This window comes from Gouania willdenowi, chromosome 3 (assembly GCF_900634775.1).
Source record: "Gouania willdenowi chromosome 3, fGouWil2.1, whole genome shotgun sequence".
Taxonomy (NCBI): Eukaryota; Metazoa; Chordata; class Actinopteri; order Blenniiformes; family Gobiesocidae; genus Gouania; species Gouania willdenowi.
The window spans coordinates 7,473,258-7,497,528 of NC_041046.1; the positions used below are offsets into that span (position 1 = coordinate 7,473,258).

A 24,271-nucleotide genomic window follows, 5' to 3' on the forward strand; every position below is an offset into this window, starting at 1 on the left:
CCTCCAAAGTGGAGCGAGGTCAAGGAAGTATTAAGGAAGGCAAGGGCAGCTTCAGCTCCAGGACCAAACAGAGTTCCATACCGGCTGTATAAAAACTCCCCAAACATCTTACGCATTCTGTGGAGATAAATGAAGGTTTGGACAAAACAAACCATCTCAAAAGTGTGGCAAAGAGCAGGAGGAGTGGTAATCTCGAAGGAGAAGGATGCCTCAAACATTGATCAGTTCCGCCAGATCAATCTGTTGAATGTGGAAGGAAAGGTCTTCTTTAGCATTGTGGCTAAAAGGATGACAACATACTTGAAGCAAAACAGCTTCATTGACACATCTGTGCAGAAAGCCGGCTTACCTGGTTTCTCAGGATGCTTGCAGCATACCAGCATGATATGGCACCAAATCCAATCTGCCAGAAGTGAAGGAAGAGACCTGCACGTCTTATTCTTGGATCTCGCCAAAGCTTTCGGATCGGCCCCTCATTCTCTCATCTGGACAGCCTTCAACGTCTTCCACATCCCAGATACAATCACAAACTTGGTGAGAAACTACTTCCAAGATCTGCAATTCTGTATCCAAACAACGGAATACACAACATCATGGCAATCTTTGGTGGGAATAATGGCTGGATGTACCATCTCCCCTATAGCCTTCACCATGACAATGGAATTGATTATTCAAGCTTCCAAATGGGTTGTGGGAGGATAACGTCTGCACTCTTGACATCATCTGCCTCCTATTTGTGCCTACATGGATGACATGAACACCTTGACCTCAATCGTTGCCTGCACCAAACATCTACTGGGAAAGCTTCAGGCCAACATTCCATGGGCAAGGATGAAGTTTAAACCTAGTAAATCTAGGAGTTTATCCATCGTGAAAGGGAAACTGTTGGACCAGAGGTTCCACATCAAGGATACACCCATCTCGTTGGTGTCAGAACTGCCAGTTAAGTCCCTAGGGGGCTGGTACAATGCCAGCCTCAAAGACGCAGACCAGTGTGATCAGCTGATGGAAGAAACCATCAAAGGTCTTATCAGCATAGACAAGACCTTGCTTCCTGGCAAGTTGAAACTGTGGTGCCTGCCGTTTGGATTGCTCCCCTGCCTGATGTGGCCCCTAACGGTCTACGAGATCCCCATGACCAAAGTTGAGAAGCTGGAGAAGACAGTCAGTTCATACATCAAGAAATGGCTTGGCCTCCCGCATTGCCTTAGCAACATCGACTTGTATGGACACAGTGTCCTGGAATTGCCTGTCTCCAGCCTCACAGAGGAGTTTACATGCACCAAAGTGAGGCTGAACATGACGCTGACCGAGTCCCAAGATGACATGAGCCGAGTGGCTGTTCCCAGAATGGCAACTGGGAGGAAATGGATCCGATCTGAGGCCATACAGCAAGCAAAATCTGCTCTCAGGCATGGAGACATTGTGGGACAAGTGCAGCATGGAGGAGGTGGGTTCAGACTTGGGACAAGTAGACCCACATGGAACAAGGCAACATCAACCCGAGGAGAAAGCTGGTGGTTGCTCAGGTGCGGCAACAAGAGGAGACAGACAGATGTGCAAAGGCAGTCTCGCAGTCCAAACAGGGCCAATGAACGAGCTGGGAAAACCTTGAGCATCGTAAGCTCAAATGGAAGGAGCTTTGGGAGACGGAAGGAAACAAAATCAGCTTCATCATCAGAGCCACAAATGATGTTCTTCCCACACCCTCAAACCTTAACCAATGGTTTGGAGAAGATCCTTCTTGTGCGCTGTGTCAAACCCCTGCAACCCTGAGACACATCCTCACTGGCTGCAAGGCCATTATACTTGGAGACACAACAAGGTTCTACGACAATTGACAATCACCCTGGAAGGAAGGAATCAGAACTACCAACAACTCCCTCCCTCCTCCATTGCCTAGACATAGAAACACCACCCTGTTTGTAAGAGCAGGACAACTTCCAGCAAAGCCATCTGCAAGAGTGGAAGCAACCCTCCTAGACACTGCCCGGGACTGGAGAATGCAGGTTGACTTAGACCAGAGACTCACCTTTCCGTCTGAGATCATTACAACTAACCTCAGGCCAGACCTGGTCTTGTAGTCAACCTCTCAGAAGTCGCTTTTCATTGTGGAACTAACAGTACCATGGAAAGCTGGAGTTGGTGAAGCATCTGAGCGTAAGCGACTGAAGTACTCCAACATAGCTACTGAAGCAAAACAACATGGCTGGTGTGCCCAGGTGCTTCCGGTTGAGGTTGGGTGTAAAGGATTTGTTGCCACATCCACAACCAAGCTTCTCAAGGAAATGGGAGTGTGAGGACAGGCCTTCCGGCAAGCTGTTAAGTCACTGTCAGATGCTGCTGAACAAAGCAGCAGCTGGCTATGGATCAAAAGAAAGGATCCCAGCTGGGCTGCAAAGTGACCATCGAGGGGTAAAAGCAGAGGGGGGCAAACCTGGGACGCCAGTTGGAGGTGTCGTGGGCCTTTCAATGAAGCACCAATGAAGAAGGGTGCCCACCTGAAGACCCCTGTGAAGCTTTTACCCCTTTAACCCCACCTCTAGACCAAGTATGGATTATGCAAGGGATTGTACTAACTAGTCCTATAAACTAAACTGTGTTAATGCTAGGATCGCTCATTATTCTAAATTCTGACGTGAATGTTGATAATGTGGCCCCTTATGTCGAAGTTGCCCTCCTCTGAGTTAGAGTAATGAAGGGTTAGGGTAACGAACAACACTTAATGACAGCCTTAATGGCACCATATTCATGCTAGTGACAAGTGTCATGTCATAAGAATCACAGCGTATTGTCAGCCTTATGTATAAAACTTCAAGTAAAGTGTTACTAAATATCAGCAGCTGATACTTTCCTGTTATCATGGATAAGAACTTTATTAATCTTGTTTAAGGTTCAAGCTCCTGAGCGACATCAACTCAAACCATTTCATGCTGTTCCACTGCGGCACACGGTGGCTCAGCTTTTGGCTGGACTTCCTGTTCGCGACCATGACGGGGTATGTGTCTCTTGCTGTAGTTCTCACCAGTAATGACATCATCAGTCCATCTTTGAAAGGCCTGGTGCTGTCTTATACTACACAGGTCGGTTTGACACGTGACACATGACACGTGCTCTGCTGCTGGTTCTAAGAGTGTTTTTTTTGTTCTTCAGTTGACCGGCGTTCTCCTGTTTGTGGTGCGATTGGCCACAGAGGTGGAGGCAAGATTTAATTCAGTGGAGCGACAGCAAGAATATATCACGGTCAGTCTGTCCCACTTCTTCTAGTCTTTGTAGCACCAGAACGGCCTGGTTCAGCTGTGATGTCATTTCCCTTGACATGTTTAAACTTGCCTTTAAAGGTCCAGTGTTATGCTATTTTTCACCCATCTCCAATTGTTCTAAGAACCCCAACAACATAGTATTTGAGGTTTATTTTCCCAAACTCGCCTGTTTTCCAGAGTTTTAGCCTCTGCAAATTGACTTACATGACGCTCCTAAATACGGGCTGTTTAGGGGCCTTCATGCATATGCATGAGTGGGCGTGTCTGTAGACGCAGATTCTACACCACAGCTGATCACAATAATGATTTTCTTTTGCTATCCTCTAGGGCTGCCAACTTTGGTCGTTCAGTCGACTAATTGGTCGATGCCTTCGTGGTCGAACAAGATTTAATTTTTTTTTTTTTTTTTTTTGGCTCTAGTGGCCTTTATATGACAGTTGCTTGACAGGAAAGGGGTCAGAGAGAGCAGGGAATGACACGCAGGAAAGGGTCCCAGGCCGGGAATCGAACCTGGACCCGCTGCAGGTGAGGAACTATAGCCTCTGTACATGGGGCGGGCGCTCTACCCACTGAGCTAAACACCGCCCCGTCGAACAAGATTTTCATTGGTCGACCAGCAATGGTATCAGTTTCAATAGCGTAAAACAATTAAAATAAAACAAAAATGCAATGCACTTATATAGGTGACTAGGATTAGACATGTCCAGCAACAGCTCTCTGTGAGTGTGTGCTGCGCTGCACACACAAAAAAGTGTTGCTTCGAGCAGAGAGGGAACAAACACAAGCCTCCACTGTTAAATCAGTCCTTTTTCTGCACAAGAACATGGATTATCCTTATATTTGATACGTGGATTGTGTAAATAGCTCCATTGTGACATGCTGATTTCCCCGTGCGCTGATCTGATCTTAACATCAACAGTTTATTAACAGGGCTGCCAAGAAAATGACAAGAGTGAGACTTTAGTGACATGATAAAACAAAATGTGTCCTTTTTAACATGACTTTGGCCTGTTTTAATGTTGATTTATACCTTAAGACTGATGTCCTCACCTCCATTCCAGCAGCTCTCCCTGCACTGTGGCCTCCCAATGCTAGTTTTAATCAATCACATATTAGAAATTAAAACTAACAAGAATTTTGACAAAATACATTTATTTTTCAATATTTCATTTCAACCAACTCTCCATCATTTACCTGGGATTTGATGCCTTGATGACAGAGGCAGGGGGCTCCCACTTAAAACACTGTGGCCCACGGCAGTGCTACCTTTACCTCAGCTCTCCTTGTCTGCAACAGAATGGAGGTCATTAAAAAGCTAATCATGTAAAAAACATTAAAACATCAAGTGATTTTTGATTGAATGAATGTCTTAGCAGCAGACTCAAGGTTCATATAAATACACTATTACATACAAAAATAATCATAAGAACAGTTCAAATGAACATTACATTAGATAAGGCATTTGTTTCATTTACTATGTATTTATGCTGATATAACCAACAAGTGTAATTCAGCTACGAGCAGTGTTCAGAACACTCCCCCCCCCAAAGGGCCCAGCTACACCGCAGAGCCCGGGCCAAAAGGCCGCCGCCCAAGCAGGGGCCACCCAGCGCCTCACCCGCAGGCATTCTAGGGCGCGGCCCGTACCACCCGCCCCGGAAGACCCCCGCCAGGCCTGGCCCAGCCAGCCGGCCAGGTCCGCCGGACCTCAAGAGCACCCCCAAGGACGAGTCCCCGGGCCAAGCCCCCGCGGGGGGCACCCTCTCATTCCAGCCCACAAACCGGCCACAGCCCCAGCCGGTGCAAGAACAGCAGCCCAGGCCCCGCCCCCACCGGACAGCGCAAGCCAAGGGGCAATTACCCTACCGGCCTGCGGGTGACCGGCGGCCGCCACCGCGGGAAGGAGACACTCCAACTGCACACAAACGGTGCAGCAGCCCCCAGCCAAAGGCGCCCCGCACCCACCCATCAGTCCACAGACCTACCAAGCGGCCGATACCGACCTTGTTGGTTAGATTTAGGCACAAGGAGGCATGGATTGGTCTGGGATTTGTTACCTCAGCCAGTCAATCAGAGTTACTCGAGCTACGGCAAGCCATGAGGACACCTTTAATGGGTTAAAGCGTGAGGCTTGGTAACTCTGTATTTATAAAAAGCATGCTTACCACTAAAACAAATGTAAATATAATCATAATAATGCATCAATTTGACATTGTACTTTTTTGGATACTCAAAGTCGCTTTACAGAATTAAGGGATTATTCTTTCACTCCACACTTAGTGATGGTAAGCTACTGTTGTAGCCACAGCTACAGATCAGCCCCTCTAACCACCACCAGCAGTCACTCACACACTACATTCATACTAGGCAATGTGGGTAAAGTGCCTTGCCCAAGGGCACAATGACAGATACCACTGAGGTGACTGCCACCCCGCTGTGGCACCTGGAATTCTCAGTGGTCTCCCATCCACCTACTAACCAGGCCCAGACTTGCTTAGCTTCCGAGATCTAACGGGATCTCGGAATGACAGGCTGATATGGCCACATGTTATTTGTATGAGGAAAAAATAGGTTTTAATTGTCTGTTTCAGGTCGGGCATGGATATAAATACCCAATGTCTGTCGGACCTGTAGGTTTCACTTTTGCTTTGTCGGGTTCTGGTCAAAGCTTGAATAAGGTTCATATCATAAATGGTCTGTGTTTAAAAGCAAATCTGCACCACAAAAAGCCAAAACATAATATTTGTCTCTCTTTTTCTTTCTCCTCGTCCTCCTCTGCACCTTCTCATTCATTCTCCATTGTTTTTTTTTGTTTTTTTGTTTTGTTTTTTTCCATTCTCCGTTTTTTTCTTTTTTTTTTGGTTGACGAATCGCTACGTGTGCCATAGTCTTGATCGACCAACCATTTCCTTGGTTGACTACAGCCCTACTATCTACACACACCTGTTATTGTCTTCAGCCCAAAAACTGCACATTACAGTAAAACACATGGCTATTTAAGTGGCAATTGTGATTGTGAGTCGACAAACGCTGCTCCATGGTGTGTTTATCCATTAGCAGCGGAGTCAGTCAGCTGTTTCAGCTACGTTGCTTTCTTCTCATCCTCACCTATTCTAACCACAGGAGTAATCCATTTAAGACGATAGTCCACTGTTTTGTCCAACCGCTGCGTCGCATTAGGTCACAAACACGTCAGATCACATCAAAGGCGATGCAAGGCTGCATAACGACTAGTAAAAATGAAACTGATTGTGAGCGCTCACACTGTGCTTCAGATTATCTATATACTGGATAATCTATACTGACATAAATATATTATCTGTGGGTAAAGGTACTAGAGGTTAAAGGAACAGGTTTATAATCATAGGCTCACTGGTTCTAATCTTTCTGGTCCATCACTGTGGGATGTTGATCAGTCCCTTATATTAACCCTAACTGCTCCCTGGGCGCTACACCGTGGCTGCCCACTGCTCCTCAGGGAGGGGTTAAATGCACAGAACACATTTTGTGTACGTAGCTTTACATATATGACAATAAAGTATAATGTATATTCTATATTAAACCAAAGTGTTTGTTTTACCTGTGAGGTAGTTTGAGAGGGAGGAGCTCACATTTTTATGTAGGGTAGGAGGAGCCAGGATTGTCAGGAGGAGGAGTTTTCTTGTTGTGACGTCACAACGCGAGAAAAATCCAACTGGCTCGTTTGGAGCTGACTTTTTACACAATGTGGAATAACAAGGGAGGAAGGAAACAGAACTTTTTCAACTATGACCCTCTGAATGAGGCTAAAGGAATGTTTATCACAGTAGCAAAACCATTACAAAGTGATTTTTTTCATAATACTGGCCCTTTAACTGTTTCATTGCAGGGCTGTCAGCCTGAGGCCCCTCGACATGTAAAGGGAGTGAATGTCCAAGAGGACTGGCCTCAGAGTGGAGACATCTCCTTCAAAGACTACAATGATGAATACAGACAGAATACACCAATAGTGCTGAATAAGCTCAATATCCCATCCAAGCTGGAGAGAAGCTTGGCATTGTGGGAAGGACAGGCTCTGGTAGGAAGCATTATTATTCGCATTCAGGTTTCTCAACAATATTTTGCGGGGGTTCTCGAGCATTTATGAGGTTAAAATAAGATTTTTCCCCCTTTTAAACACTTTTATAGGGAATTATTTTACGCAGATATCCTTTCCCCTCCACATTTCTAACAATACTGAGCATATTCAGTATTTAACGACTAATTATTTTAAACATACTTTGTAAAAAAAAAAAAAGAAGAATAACAGGAACAAGCGGATCTTAAAATGGATGGATGGATGATTATTTCGATGGTTTAGTCATAGATTAACGGTGGCACGAATGCAAAAGAGAGAACACGCAAAAAGAAAATGCAAAAAGAAAATACGAAACATGAACACAAAAGAAAAACACACAAAAAAAGAAAATGCAAATACAAATGACAAAACACACACACATAAAAGGAAACATTGCTGATTGGACGAGGCCACTGTCCGTTCCAGTACCCAGAAATATAAGCAATTTTGCTTGTTTGAACGACAGCTGCCTCGTCCAATCAGCGATATTGCATGTGACCCCCCCACCCCCACCTACCTCTTCCAGTTTTTTTTATTGCGTGTGTTTTCTTTTTACATTTGTGTTTTGTGTGTTTTCACTTTTGCATTTGTGCTTTGCACTTCAGGGCCATCGTATTAAGGCGAATAAATGCTCTCATTATACTGTAATCACTGTTTATTCGTCAAAGGTTCTGGTGGTCTGGATTTTAAAAAGGCTGAGTTTACTACTTAGATGTACCAACGTTAGGTATTTGTTTGAAAGGCAGTTTGTTTTAACTTAAGTGTACAAAAATTGATTTGCAATGTGCATTTTTTTTGTTGCTCTGCCGTGATAATCTTTTTGTTTTGTAGACTTTAATGAACTCAATTTGACTCATTTCATGTTCTTATTTGATTCTGGTCATGGCTTGTGATTAATGGAAGTAATAATAAGGTTATAAATATATGAAGTAAAACCATTAAAAAGCTTCTTAAAATCTTCAATGAGAAAAAGGGATTATGTTCTGTAGATAGTAGACGCTACACACAAGGCAGATAAACGCTTCTTTCAGAGGAATTTAAATGGAATGTGATTTTCAGGTCATCCACATTTCAGTGGTGTTAATCAGTGTTTCTCAAATGGGGGTTCGTGTACTCCTATGGGCACGCAATAGCACTACAGAGAGTACTTTAGAGAGAGAGAGAGGAAAATTAACAAATACAAACTATTAATAAATCTATTCAGGAACCACAAAATCTGTTTTTCAACCTTGGGGTCAGGACTCCGTGTGGGGTTGCCTTAAGTTTAAATGGGGTCCCCTGAAATTTCAGAAAAATTAAAGTACATTTTTTAAATGTTTGATTTTTTATTTAATAAAAAAATTAAAACAACAAACAATCTTAAACAACTGTTTTTCTATACTTTCAATTTGTGAAATATAAATCTAGTTCAAATAATGTGCGTGTGTGTGTGTGTATGTGTGCGTGTGTGTATGTGTGCGTGTGTGCGTGTGTGTGTGTGTGTGTGTGTGTGTGTGTGTGTGTGTGTGTGTGTGTGTGTGTGTGTGTAGGTAAATCCTCTTTAGGTGTAGCTCTCTTCAGATTGGTGGAACCAGCAGAAGGAACCATTGAAATCGATGGCGTGGACATCAAGTCCATTGGTCTCCATAATCTACGCAGTAAACTGTCAATCATCCCTCAGGACCCTGTGCTGTTTATTGGGACTATCAGGTAACCGTGGCAACCATCACATGCATGGAGGTAGATTTGATTAATAAAGACACAAATCTACGTCCATACACATGCATCACTGATGTATTGACCTCTGAGTGAATAACTGTGTTCTTCTAAAGGTACAATTTGGACCCTTTTAATAAACACAGTGATGAGGAGATTTGGTCTGTGCTGGAGAAGACCTACATGAAGGACACGGTAGGTCAGCCCTAGGCTCTCTATGCTCCATTAAACCAACATTTTTACATTTGTTTTTATTCTGGTTTGTTTCCTTAGCTCATAAAGCTGGAGGAAAGGCTTCATGCTCCAGTCCTGGAAAACGGGGAGAACTTCTCTGTGGGGGAGAGACAGCTGCTGTGTATGGCCCGAGCACTGCTGCGTAACTCCAAGGTCAGATAAGATATGAAGAGATCAACCAGTTAAACCTTAATATCAGATGTAATACAGCTGTTCTTGTGGTATGAGATGATATAAGGGCTGATTCTGGTTGATACTGCTTCACTCTTTGTCAGATTCTCTCACTCATCATATCTGTCAGGATTATTAGGGAATATTTTCACTGACGTTTATTCATTTTTTAAAGTACAAAAGTAACAGAATTTGACAACATTTTAACCAAAGATAGACCTTATATAATGGAGGATTCCATTACATTTTGGAAAGGATCTGGATCAATATACTGAATCTGGATAAGTTTCAAACAAATAAAAAAATACATATCTCTCATTATTGGCAAATTTACAAAACATATTAAGATCTCGGTATGTAATTGACTGATCTTTATGAAATTTGATGCTGGTTTTCCATTACAGATTTTCACAGGAGACAGGAGTCTCGTAACTCTCGTGAAATCTAAACTTTGCTGCAGGAAGACGTACGCTCCAAACGTGTTGTTTCATGTCTAAATTGGCAGAAATATTTTTCAAGTACAATGTTCCATTACAGCTGGTATGAAGTGGGTCAATCAACCCTGAGTATGTAAACCTTGGTTTACTTTCTTTGTTACTTTGTTTTACATACTTGAGACTTTGCTTGTTGTTCAGGTATTGTTCAGGTGGGCGGAGCCAGGTAGAAACCAGGGTTTCTTAGACAAAACCTGCCAGTGAGCAGGTTCAGTTCATAGAGACTGTTACCATGGTGACATACTCAGAGAAGAGCGTACCTCGCCTTCAGGAATGGGATACTCAGAGTTTCCCTCATTTGAGCTGGAACATACTTTGAACTTAACCTGCTTTCTGGAATACCATCTGGTCTCCTCTTCTGTTTACATGTACCACACCATGTTTTCTCAGAGAGAAGTTGTCATGTGACCAGTACGTGTATTTGTCAAAATAGTGTTTCCATGGAGCTTTTGCAACACATTCCAACATCGAAACATCTGAAATTCCTCCTCATGAAAGTGTAAAAACTTTTTAGTGATATTTAATTGATTTTTCAAAATTCAGGTGTTTCCTTACCAGTTTTTATTATTTAGAATTTACGCAACACAGCTTCAGTTATGTCAGGTTGGCTTCCCTGGTTTTCACATTTTATCCTGATTTTTCAAAAACATGGATAAAAATGTAATAAATAAATTAAAAAAAGAAACTACTCTATCATTTTAAATGTAGACATTAATGTATTCCAAGTCTTTAAAGTGTGAATGATCATGGTACCATGAACAGGATCATTGATCCAGATAACTGCCAGTATGTGGCAAAGAGGATATTGGGCAGAGGTTTGTGCTCTCTGAGTGCTTATCTTAAAAGTTTATTAGGTTTCTTAAATGTAGTGGTAGGTGTGGTTAATGCAGTGGTTCTCAACCCTTTAATGAAGAATGAAAATGGGTAAATAATGTAACCTTCATTGGAAAAAGTAAAAAATGTGACTATTCTCCTTCAAAACTCACAAAAAACATGTAAAATATGCTTAAACCAGTTTTATTTAAGTGCAAAGAAAACATGTTTTTCTATTTTTAATGCTCAATGTTTAGCACGGCTGTTCGTGCGCCCTCCCAGTTTGGGAACCACAGGGTTAATGGTTAATAAATGTGTCGTCTTCTGAATTCTTTAAGGTATTTTTGCACCTTATGTGTAATATTGACATGGTTTCAGATCATTCTCCTGGATGAAGCCACAGCCTCCATTGATGCAGAGACAGACTCTCTGATCCAGAACACCATCAGAGAAGCCTTTTCTGACTGCACCGTGCTAACCATTGCACATCGGATCAACACTGTCATGTATTCAGACCGAATTCTCGTCATGGACAGTGGAGAGGTATCTCTTTACACTACTAAGTCTGGATGTTTTTCATTTAGATTTTTTTAAATACTCAGACAATGATTAAAATGGGATTAATTTAATTTAATAGTTGAGGGAAGTGCATCATTTTTGTGGCACCTGACCTGAAAAACTATAGCGCTGTTAATTTGAAAGGGATTTGTTATTGCAGAATTATGTTGTCTCACACTTTTAACACTAGAGAGAAGAGTTTAGTTACATTTCTTTGAACTAAAGTGTTTTCAAATGTTATTTAAGCTATAAATTAAAAATAGAAACAAAGCTGATTTGGGGAAAAAAAATACTTGAAGCCATTTAATTAGTGTGCTTTAATTAGGGGTGGAAAGAGTAGAGAAAAACTCTACTTAAATAAAAGTACTGTTACTTTGATTACATTTTACTTAAAGTAGAAGTAAAGTTACTGGTGTAAAAATGTACTCGAATAAAAGTAAAAAGTAGATCACTTATAATGTACTCAGAGTAAACGTTACTTAGTTATTTTTTTATTTTTTTGGGGGGCGGGGACATCTCTCCCATGCAATAAAAAAGTACAAAGACGTGTATAAAAATCAATGAGGCAAGTGTTTGGGTCAATACATCCGATGTGTCAGAGCATCTAATAAAACATTTTCCAGTAAAAGAACATTTCCTATCGAGGAATCTATGAAAAACTATAAACGCTCTGTTCTGGGTGGTACACAACGTAGAGAGTCTCACACACACACACACACACACACACACACACACACACACACACACACACACACACACACACACACACACACACACACACACACACACACGCGCACACACACGCACACACACACGGACACACACACACACACACACGCGCACACACACACACACACACACACACACACACACACACACACACGACAACAAAAACTGACTCAACATACACTAAACTAAATACTTATAATCCCACATGAATGCATACTTTCGACGGGCACTGTACATTACAGAAAAATACACCAAACGAAAAAAATATGAAAATGAGTTAAAAAAAAAACACATTTATCATGCGCATGTCTCATAGAATTAAACCAGGGAAATTGCGCACTCTATTTTACTTTGCACCTGCAAATATACCCCTTTATAATGCCACAGAGTATGTTATTATTATGCCCATAATTGACAACTCTTCTTAAGCTCCCACGATATGAATACATACTTCGGACGGGCACTGTACTCAACTTCAAAAAACATACATTTACAGAAAAATACAACAAAAATATGAAAATGGCTCAAAATACACAAAACTAAATATTTATACAAAAAATACCCAAAACTACTCCTGAATCACACTACAATAGCAACAAAAACAATAATTATACAAAAATACACATGACTCCAAAAAAACATACATTACAAAAAAAATTTAAATAAAAAGACCACTCTGGAGAATTGGGACACCCTACGCACTCGCAAACTCATCGGGAACGCATTAATGAGGGCCGCAAGGGTGGAAGTGCGAGTATTGGGATGTATACACATTCTATGGCTGATCCTAACAACAGCTCTAGGGTACGTTCAATAGCACAAATGTAAAACAATTACACCACAGTATGTCTATGGAGCAGATTCCTGTCCGTGCGGGACTTATTTTACTCTGTAACGGAATCTATTTCATATGTAGTGAAGTACTGTTACTTGAAACAACATTTACTTTTAGATAGCTACCAGGAGCCCGTGGCCTGGTAGCCCGTATTGACCATGTGAGGGGCCCTCAGGAGCTCTAGTCACCAATGAGCTCCATCTAAATCTGATTAACCTTCCAGGATTCAAACTTGCAAAGATATATACATATGACAGATGTAGTTATGACTTTGTAAAGGTAAATACTGCTGTACCTGAGTTTTAGTACTAAATTAATCATCTTTAAATGTTTATTTTCACTGAAACATTGTGACAAATATTTTTAAATCCTTCAGATTTGGGGTGTGGTCAGTGGAATGTTCTATATAATATGATATGATTTATATATTATGAGATATATTTTTTAAAAAGCAAGGTGGATTTTTGTAAAACATGACATAATTTTTACATTTTACTAATTTTACATGTCATATGATTCTTTAAAAGTTGTTTGTTAGAAGCTAGTAAAATAGGAACATGATCATTTTCAATGAAAATGATAAATATAATAGGAGAAATAAAGTGTTTCATGTTGAAACCTCAACATTTCCTACCTTTTTAAGTTACTGCTAGCCCTCCTTATTATCTGACCCTCTAATTAAAGTGAACATTTAGTATTTACAAACTGGTAGCTCTATGGATTATTCATGCCTATGAAGTAGCTCACAGTTTCAGAAAGGTTGGTGACCCCTGGGTTAGATGTTGTGAGGGCAACTCAAACAATTGGAAAATGTTTCCTAAATCAGTAACAGTTTTACAGTTGCTATCTTGCATTTATTAGATGTTCTCTGTTTGAAATGACAGATGTTACTCATGCACTTTTAAACGCTCCCTCCAACAGGCGGCAGAGTTGGAATCCCCAGATGTTCTGAAGCAGAGACCAGACTCTCTGTTCTCCTCGCTCCTCACAGCTGCAAACACGATGAAGAACTGAACAACAATCGTCTACTTCTAGACTCTTTTAGAATAGTGAATTACATTAACCAGCAGAACAAAGATTACAGATTTGATTGGTAATTTAATTTTTAAAAGTTGTAAAATCCACTATTTTTGATTTGACTGTTGCACTACTGACCCAGAGTGGTTATATAATGATTAGCACACACAGGTGTGTTGATTGGAGAAGAGTTTTCTGACCATCAATTTCCACTGGATGCGGCTCCGCTGCGTTTCGTCACCGGAGCTGATAGTTTCCACTTTAGTCTATGTGTTAATTTTCACCGGGTCCGCTGTGGTGCGTGTCTGCTCCTTCCCAGATGCAGTAGTCCGTTGCCCTCCACCAGATATACGCAGGGCTTCTATTTCTGGCAGATACCGGAGCACGACGCATCAATCAACACAGAGCAAATGAAGCTAAACAAGAAATTAATCACGTACTCCGCAATAAATATCGGGTTCCTTTTCAAAAATAAAACAATTCAGATTATATTTCAAGTAACTACATCACCACATTCCTCTCATACTGTAACTACACTGTAAACTGCAGCAACTTTGATTTAGTTCATGTTTTACTGGTGCAGTTTTATCTCTTCTCTGTTGGCTGTTGCTAAAAAATGTGTCTGTGATAAAACCAGAGTCCAAGCTTCTTCTTCTCCTTCGTTAGGAACACTGACCTGTTTATCTGTTTATTGTTGTGTTTAGAACACATACATTTAACCGCGTTCTCACGCGATTATATAAATATCGTGAGAACTGCTCCGTCTCGTGACGTCACAGTCGTTCAACCGGAGTGCACCGCGGCGCACTGAATTACCGGATCGGTGCCGTGGCGCAGCGGAGACGTATCCAGTGGAAACCCCGGGTGAGTCGTGGACACACTGAAAAGAAACAGTAAAATAACAAAAAGCAATGGACTGAAAAACATCTTTAAACACTCCTGAATGTTTGCACAGGAGACACACATGGTAAGTGGATGTATTTTGTTGTGTGTGGATGTTTTATGTGTATTTGTGTTTCTTGTATTACTTTCTGCTTTAGTTTTTCACGGTGTGAAACCAAAATGGTCTGAAGAAACAGGAAAATAAAATTCTGTCAAACGTCAGTTGGAATGTGGCTTTTATCTGTCAAACAAGAAAACTTTGGGAGCTGGTACAGATACTGTAAGTTAAAAACATGTTAGCACTGATTTTGTACAGGAAAAAGTAGGGTGGTGAGTAATGTCTAGGGCAGGGGTCAAAAGAGCCTTTTTGCCTCATCTCAAATGGATTAAAGTCCTGGAGGCAAAAAAAAATACCTTCTCAATGGAGACAATACAGTGTATTTAATGCTATACAGTTAAAATTATATAGAATAATGTTTGATTTATTTTTACTTGTTTTTCTATTGATCATGTAAATGGCAACTTAAAAACAGTTTAAAATAAAATAAATTGACATAAAGCAAGGAGACCCTCCAACTTGAAAGAGTTGGAACTTATCGCTAAAGATGAATGAGCAAAAATACCAGTGGACACATGCAAAAAGCTGCTCAACAATTATAAGAAGCGTTTGATTGCTGTAATAGCCAATAAAGGCTTTTCTATTCATTATTGAGAAGGGTATGAATCATTTTTGACATGCCACTTTTTGTTCAAATGTAAATAAAAGCTCAGAAATTTTTTTCCCACAATGATGTCTCTTGTATATTGTCTTATTATCTTCTGGGAGACACCTGTGTCATTTTCAATCAAGAAAAATCTTGCTGGTTGAATACAAGTGATTTTAAGTCAAAATATGCAAAATAGGCTTGACTGTATATAAACTTTCAAGTCCCACCTGTGCCCATTGCCCACCAAAGAATCCTGACAAATAATACATGTTAAAATGTGTTGAACCAACAGGGAACAAGTAATACATTTCATAATAAATCAAAAACTAAATGAAAGTCATTATCTGAATAAGTATGAAATGAACTAACAGGGAACAAGTATCATGTTTCATAAATAAATCAAAACTGAAAAACTAAATTCAATTATTTACCTGCATAAAAAACAAATGTAAAAGTACAGCAGTCCAAATATTCAGGAAACAGTAACACTTTGTAATATGTGCCAAAAAGCTTAAGAAAACAAAAAAGTAAATGAATGTTTTAAATCAGCTATAAAAGTTTGTTTCTGCTCCACTTCACATGCTGATGTAAATCATTATGTTTGCATTTTAGTTCCACGTTACATTTTGATCCCAGTCACATATCTAATGCAGTCTTAATCAAATGCTCTTTTCATTTCTGATACATTTTAGGATTCTAAATTTGCCTAGTGATGATCTTTATTGTCGATGAAGAAAGGGTTTTTAAGAAGATTGGCATGAAATGTAAAATGTGTACCTGTTATTGTCTCCATTCTCTACCACACACTGCTCTACTAACAGGCCTGTCTCTCCTTAAATGTACAAACGGCTGTCCGATCGGCGTGGCTCCGGGCGTGGGCCTTGACTCCTCTGCTGGGGTCTCGGGCGGGGGGCTCTGTGGGCCCTGAACCTTGGGGGCTTGGGTGCGGGGACGGATGATTGCGGGGGCCTTGGGGTTAGGGTCAGTGGAGTCCTCGGCTCCTTGGGGCTTTCTCAGGTGTGTATGTGGGAGGCGGTGGCTGCCTCTCGACTTGGGATCTTGGGGGCATCTGGGGGCTGCTCGGCCATGTGGGGTTGGCCCAGGGCTCCCCTGCTCCCGCTCTTTCTGCTGGTCTGGCTGCATCTCTGGGTTCGAGTCAGCGCTTGGGTTTGCTGTAACAGTTGTTGCACATACACTGGTCTACGATGCACTGGCACGCCTTGGGCTGTGGGATGAAACTCGTACTGGGCTTAACTTTAGACACGTTGATCCCAAATACACAATATGCACAACTACAACTTCACATCTCATTCTCACTTTAAAATGGTCATCCCCCCCCCCTCCCCCCCTATAATAAAGTTTTTATTACCCTTCCTTCAGGAGGGCTGGCGATGGTCACAATTATGCAATAAAATAAATTAATTTATTTAATAGCAATAACAAAACATGCATTGCTGTCTTCAAAAAGATTGCACTTCTAGTTGTGTTGACCTTTGACAGCATGTGCAGACAAAAAAAACTATAATATTGCTCATTTTCAGGCCTACATTCTGCGGCCCACTAGAGATCAAACGGGACTCATTTTCCCCTGAAATAAGTTACGAACAGTTTAAAAGGAGATTAAGCAAAAAGAATCATCAGTCAGAGAAATAAAATTGCGGTAAGCATTCTCACAAAGCAGAAGAAGAAAGTGTGTGACAGCCTGTATCCAGGTTTTTTTCTTCTCAGTTCAGCTGGTTAAGGTGTTGTGTCTATGATGGCTTTCTTAAGCATCTGACCACAGGTCTAAGTGTGCATAGGTGTGTGGGAGTGTGATCATTATAGTGATTCGCTCTGTTAATTCATGATGCTGTAAAACAGGGGTTTTCAAAGTGTGGGGCGCACCTCCCCTGAGGGCAATACAAGACAAATTGTGTTTAGATGTGTGATCATTTCCCAACACATGCATGTGAGGATACATATTTTATGTATATTGTCCCACCCCTAGTATTTATGTCAGTGATATATTACATAGTGTAAACCTATATGACAAATCCATACAAAAATCATGACAGTAACAACTCTAAGCAGGAGGAAAAACGATACGAGAAGAAGCATTGGCAGCTGGTGCTAAAAATGCTTTCAAATGAATCTGGCAAGACATTTTAAGACAGTTCTTACAGTTAGTCTGTAGACTGTGCTCTCCACTAGATGGTGGAGTTTATCATTTACAACTCACTGCGTCCTGGAAAATGTCAAAAACGGATCAACTGTCCTGCCCTGCTTTAATAAAGATAGTCAAATGGGATTAATTTTGCATAGTTTTAATATTGTATTTTAAATTCATCATAAATAATAATAATAAACCACATTTATTTACCAAATGCTGATTTAAGTATTTAATTTTATTATGCAAACAAATAAAATAATTAAGATGAAATGAGTAATCAATTAGGCTTAAGTGAATGAATGCAGTTTCCAAGGTTTCTATACTGTAAAATAATGTAGTTTCACACTAAATACAACACTGATTACTCTGACAACAGTCTTTCACACCAAGAGCAACTCTGGCAACTAGATTTTATTCAAAATCAATATGAATGAAATAAAGTCAAGCCTTTTCACACTCAGAAATCGTGCTCAGTTCTAGCGCATGAGGTCAAAGGTCAAGAGGTGTAAACAGTGCAGGCAGGTACCTCATAAATTCTCCTTTTCAAAGTGAGAACTGATAATGTAATAAGCCTTTTCTCACCAATTCATTTATAAGCATTTTTCAAAAACTCAGACACTGGTCCCTCCTCGAGTCTGAATATGTGTAATATTAATAATATCTAATCCAATTTATTTATAAAGCACTATTAAAAACAACTCAGTTGACCAAAGAGCTGTACAACAGGGCATTAAAAATACAATTATAAATACAACAGTACAGTGGCATCACAAAAGACAATTGGAACAGTAAAAGTCACCTTCAACACTGGTTAAACGCCAAAGAGAACACACGTGTCTTAAGGTGATTTAAAAACAGGAAGGTCAAATGTTCAGAGGCAGATCATTCCACAGTTTGGGACCAACAACAGAAAACGCTTGGTCTCCTCTAAGTTTGCGATACGTCTGAGGGACCATAAGCAACGCTTGATCAGCTGACCTGAGTGAACGTACCGGGGAGTATGACACGAGCAGGTCAGACAGATAACACGGGGCAAGGCCATTGAGGCATTTAAAAACAAATAACAGAATTTTAAAATCAATTCTGTATTGGACTGAGAGCCAGTGAAGGGAAGACAGAACAGGTGAAACATGATCATGTTTTGTGAGCCAGAAAAGAGCAAAAATCGCGACTATGTTCAAGCGACTCATCACGGGCGATTTAAGCAACTATAGTCACTTAATGTTACCTCTTAAACTATAATTCCCTTAACACATGCTGAATCATTTCTCTATATTCAATGGTAATAGATTATTTTTAGCTTTCGACATTGCTGTCGCATGTTGATGCGTTTTAAAGGTTAAAGGCGGGGTTTTGAAAGTAGCATCCTCTGAGTGCTTTATCCGCCCCCTCCCTGCTGTGCTCCCTCTATAGCCACGCCCCTCACTCACATGCACGAGCACCGCTGCTCCAGAAGCTGACCTACGCTCATCACTTGCATTGTGTAGAAACTTTGTCGTCTCATTCAGAGGTAAGTAAACTCTGTCACCAGTGACGCGCTTTGACTGTGGGCTCGTGCACGCGAGGGATCGAGAACGAGCTTGGAGACAGGGAGATGTAATTGGTTCATAAAAAACTAACATTGGTCAAAGTTTTTACAGGTTTACAGCTGCTACAGACGACAGATTTTCTTTGTTCTTTTTTCAGAGCAGATAAAATCTTAATTTCTGTCAGGACATAAAGACAATTTCAACCAAAGACTGGCCGAAAGTACCTCCCATACCTTTATGTGGTAGAATGACACAAAGATAAACTATACTTTCTACTGTACAGAGTGATTCTCAGTATTGTGTCTGCTGCACATTTCCATACTCTCACAAAAGGAACCAAAAACTAGTTTTAACAGAGCTGAAGGTAAATACCTGGAGGTAACAGTGTTGTAATCTGATTATGAGCATTTCTCATCTGACCTTTGTTCAGCACCAAGAAAACGTGCTGTGAAAAGAGAAAGCAACAACAGGAAAGTTCCCAATGTGTAATACATTAACTTTTATTCTCTTTTTAACGATGATGATGTTCTGCTCTGTGTTTCAGGCTGTGCTTTGTTTGTTTCAAGTTATTCATTCAAACAGACAAACATCTTCAGACCTTTCAAACATTTTATTCCAAGATTTGTTAATATGTGCAGGATACAGTGTCTACACATACAATGTCTGAAAAAGAATAAACAGAAGCAAAAGCTGATTATGATTATTGATCATTCATATTTACCCTTTTCAAAATAATAATTTGATTTATATTTGTTTTCCCCCAAACCTCGCTGCAGTATGTCATAGAGGGGAGAAATATTTTGACATTTTAACCTTAATGTGGTTTATACTACCTGTGCCTATTAAATTAATGTATGATTATCCCCGGGAATTTATTTTGATTTACCCTTTTGATCTCTATGTAATTTATGCATAGATTCCTGTCCACGTTTGAAGCACAATTTGTAAAAAATTATGAATGTGGTTTTATTCAAATTTAATTTATTTGAATCATGTTTTTAGTGCTTATAATTCATTTTCTATTTGATCTGTTAATGTTTCTATATCATTATCATTACCAATCATATTTGTGTTGTCTGCAAAGAATATGAAATGTTAAACTTAAATTAATTATAAATCATTATTATAGATAATATACAACATGGGACCCAATACTGTCCCCTGTGTGTGTCTTTATTTTTTAAATCCCTTAATCTAGTGCAGTGATTCTCAACTGGTGGGTCGGGACCCAAAAGTGGGTCGCGGTCCCCTACCGGGTGGGTCGGGGACAGCTGGTCAAAAATAAGTCAATGATGTCTCTCATGTTGGATTTGTCTTTTATCTTGAAAGAAACTTTCCTTTTGACAAGCATACTGTGAAATGCATGTTGCACAGGAAAATGTATAGATTTTTTTTTTTTTTTTTTTTAAAGATTATATATGTGTGTTTTCAACAGCTACTTTTGAAAAACAAAATTTGTTTGGTTGAATTAAAAAAAAAAAGTGGGTCACGATTTATTGACCGTGGCATATGTGGGTCTCAGAGTGATACCATTTGAGAAACACTGATCTAGTATGAATCAATGGCTGAATGATAAAACACTTTGAGCCAATCAGCAAGTAATAACCATGTTACATTAGGAATCTATTCAAATGTTATTTATATACAGACTGAGCTCACTTGTAAGAGTAAGGAGACCTAAAAAAAAAATTAAAGAAAGTAGTGATTTGCTTGAGCAATATTTGCAGTATTGATAATTATTTGCATATAAATTCATGTTAAAAGAAATTCTGTATTTATTCACAGTGTAGTTGGTTTAGTATGATCAACAGGGCCCGTTAAACCGGCGGGCCCAGAGCCAGCAGGGACCGGACCCCAGGCCAGAAGGACCCGAAACGGAAGCAGTACAAAGAGCAGCCCCCCAGGGACAACGACCACGCCCATAGCCGCCTAGGGCACCAAGGCGACGCTGCAAGTCGCCCCCCAGCTGCACCGACCGAGCACCCCAGATCGACTTTTCTTGATGCCGCCCGCACGATGAGCCCCAGACACCCCCCCCCACCAAAGGGCCCAGCCACACAGCAGAGCCCCCGAAAAATCCCTGAAAGATCCCCGCCAGGACCGGCCCAGCCGGGCCCGCCGAACCCCAAGAGCACCCCTGCAGGACAGGGAACCCCCGAGGGCGCCCACCCACCTCAGCCCACAAACCAGCCAAAACCCAGCAGGACCGCACAGCCCCAGCCGGCGCCAGAGCAGCAGCCCCCCAACAAACAGCTATCGCCGCCCCCCAACAAAGTCCACCATCCCGTACATCTTCAATTTCAATTCAGTTATGATTACAATGACCAGAATTTTTTCCAATTACATTTAAATTACAATTATTGTTTATCCTCAATGTCAGTTACATTCTCAATTACCAAACTTCAAATACAATTAATGAGCCTGAAATAAATAACTTAATAAAAGTTAACCTTCCTCTTGTGTTAGCTTTCTGTTAGCATCTCTTATGCTAACAGGTCATAAATCAGCTGTAAAATACACTAAAAACAAATATCCATCATCTAATGTATTTCCTATCTATTGGTGATCTTGTTTGGCTTCCTATTCAGTGAAAATATAGGTTTTTAATATTTTTGGTTTGGGGGGTCTGAGCCTTTTTTGTGTCACTTTCAATTTTTTTTTTTTTAAATGGTAAAATGTGGGAAAGCTTAACATGAAACATATTTTAATAATTGTTAACTACATATGTGTAGAACTGTAACATGGTTCCCCAGTTTTGCATTAAATTACAAATGACAATTTCCATGACATTTGCAATTACAAAGTCAATTATTTGAACCCAATTACAATTCAATTATGATTACGACAGCGGCAGATTTTTAAAATTACAATTATAATTATGCCTTCATTGTAATTAATAATCAATTACACAATTATAATTGACCCCCAACCCTGGTACATTGTGTGTGCACCGCCTGTTGAAAAGTGAAGATCATATCTGAAATCTAACTCAACACAGCCTGTGTAGTCATGTATTCTGTCAATGGGTAACTTGGACTCCTGCAGTATTCTTTATCCACAAACTTTTTATTGGCTATTTTTTACAAAGGTTTTGTGTTTATAACACAGTGTCCCATCTTTTCTTGGCAATCCCACTGTGTCAGAGATTCCTGAAACACATGTTCCATGCAGTCCATCACTGGATGTGCTCTAAACACCACCTTCTAGCGTACATCTTATTGGTACAGGGCTTGCATTTGTTGGTACATGGAGGGAAGACCTACTCCACAATCTCAAAGTAGAATTATTTAGTGAGTTTTCAATCGATTTCCAAAATGTTTCATTTACAATAACAACATAAATCACACATAGCTATGATACAAGAAATATTCAGACATATACCTGAAAAAGATGGCAGAACACGGTGGTTCTCAATTTTCTTTCTGTCGCACCCCCTTTTGAAGAGGCAACATTTTTCAACCCCCCACCCAACCAAAATTCCAACAAAAAGGGTGAGACAAGGTGAATCAAAAAATAAACTAATAATAAACAAAAAAGCCAAAAAAAAATAATAATAATAATTGGGGGAAAGGTGGGACGACTCATGCCCCCCTTTGTGACCCACTATTTGGGAACAACTGCGCTGATGGCAGGGTTGGGGTCAATTACATATTTAAGTTACAATTACATCTTCAATTATCCATGTTCAATTTACAACTCAATTACAATTACAGTGACCAGCATTTTTTCCAATTACCGGTACAGTTAAATTAGAATATTTTTTTTATCTTTAGAAAGTCAATTACAATTACGTTCTCAATTACTGAGCCTGAAATAAATAACCTAAGAAAAGTAAAGCTTCCTTTTGTGTTAGCTTTCTGTTAGCATCTCTTATGCTAACTGGTCCTAAATCAGCTGTAAAATACACTAAAAACAAACATCTATCATCTATTGTCTTTCCTAGCTATTGGTTACATTGTTAGGCTTCTTAATCAATGAAAATATTGCTTTTAATATTTTTGGTGTGGGCATCTGAGCCTTATTTGTGTCAGTGTACACCTCGATTTCATTTTTTTGAAATGGTAAATTATATGAAAGCTTGATATGAAACATATTTTAATAACTGTTAACTATATATGTGTTGAACTGTACATAGAACTGCAACATGGCAATTACAATTACAAAGTCAATTATCTCAACTCAGTTACAATGTAATTATGTTTACAACAGCAACAGATTTGAAGTATTACAATTATAATCATGCCATTACTGTAATTCATTATTAATTACAATTAAAATTGACTTCAACCCTGACTGATGGATGTCCCAATGAGTCGAACAGACATACCGAATGCTGTGGTATCACTTTTACCAAGTTAAGGTGTACGAAATATCCATCACTATGGACTGAGCAGTGAAATGAACCCAGACACAATTCAAACATTCAATCATTCACATAGTAAAAAAAACCAAAACGTTGGGTTTGCTTCGGGCCTACAATTTAAGTTAATGGGATAATTGACAGCTACTGTATGTCTGGCGTTTATAACAACACAAACCGTTTGAAAATTGATCAAGTTAAGGTTACTTGAATAGTATATGCTCCATTGACATGGATGTAATGAGCGGGGCCAGCTGTCTGAAGTAAGATGGCTGCCACGTTGCTACATCGCTCCAAATTGTCTAACAGTGTGAGTAAATCATCTAGTGTGTATATACTGTATATTTGTGGCTCCAGCCAGCAGCAGTGCACACGCCCTCTACGTATACAGTCTTGGAATGTAAACATTTACTACCACAGGTCTGCGTCACGCCCCCTTCACGTGTGTAAGTGACGCTACCTTACATCAGCATCTCATATTTAAAACCTATTAAGATAAGAAAACACCTCTGACCTTTTGGAATAATACGTAAGCTTGTGTGTGTGTGTGCTCAGAATGGGTGTGTTCATTCCTCCCTGCGCTCCTTGTCATTTCTACACATGGTCTGATTTGGAGAGTTTTGTCATTTGGAGCGAGCTGTGCTCTGCAGAGTGAGGAGAGGAACCTTTGCTCTGTGGCTCTGCATTGATCCCTGAGTGTTAGCAGACTGCAGCTCCTCTCACAGGTATGGTGTGCTTT

At 40.2% G+C, this 24,271-nt stretch overlaps 2 protein-coding genes across 2 annotated transcripts in view; both read left to right on the forward strand.

The window, feature by feature from the left end:
* Window positions 1-13,993, forward strand: part of LOC114455649 (multidrug resistance-associated protein 9-like) — a 73,432-nt gene extending 59,439 nt beyond the window's left edge. The window contains 9 exon segments of the mRNA XM_028437026.1: window positions 2,894-3,083; window positions 3,154-3,243; window positions 7,132-7,270; window positions 7,273-7,320; window positions 8,889-9,048; window positions 9,171-9,249; window positions 9,328-9,441; window positions 11,145-11,309; window positions 13,810-13,993. Coding sequence (XP_028292827.1) covers window positions 2,894-3,083; window positions 3,154-3,243; window positions 7,132-7,270; window positions 7,273-7,320; window positions 8,889-9,048; window positions 9,171-9,249; window positions 9,328-9,441; window positions 11,145-11,309; window positions 13,810-13,902 — 1,078 coding nt within the window. The 3' untranslated portion in view covers window positions 13,903-13,993.
* Window positions 13,994-24,033: 10,040 nt separating this feature from the next.
* Window positions 24,034-24,271, forward strand: part of LOC114461283 (multidrug resistance-associated protein 9-like) — a 63,045-nt gene continuing 62,807 nt past the window's right edge. The window contains 1 exon segment of the mRNA XM_028443259.1: window positions 24,034-24,257. The gene's annotated coding sequence lies outside the window, so the exon portion shown is untranslated.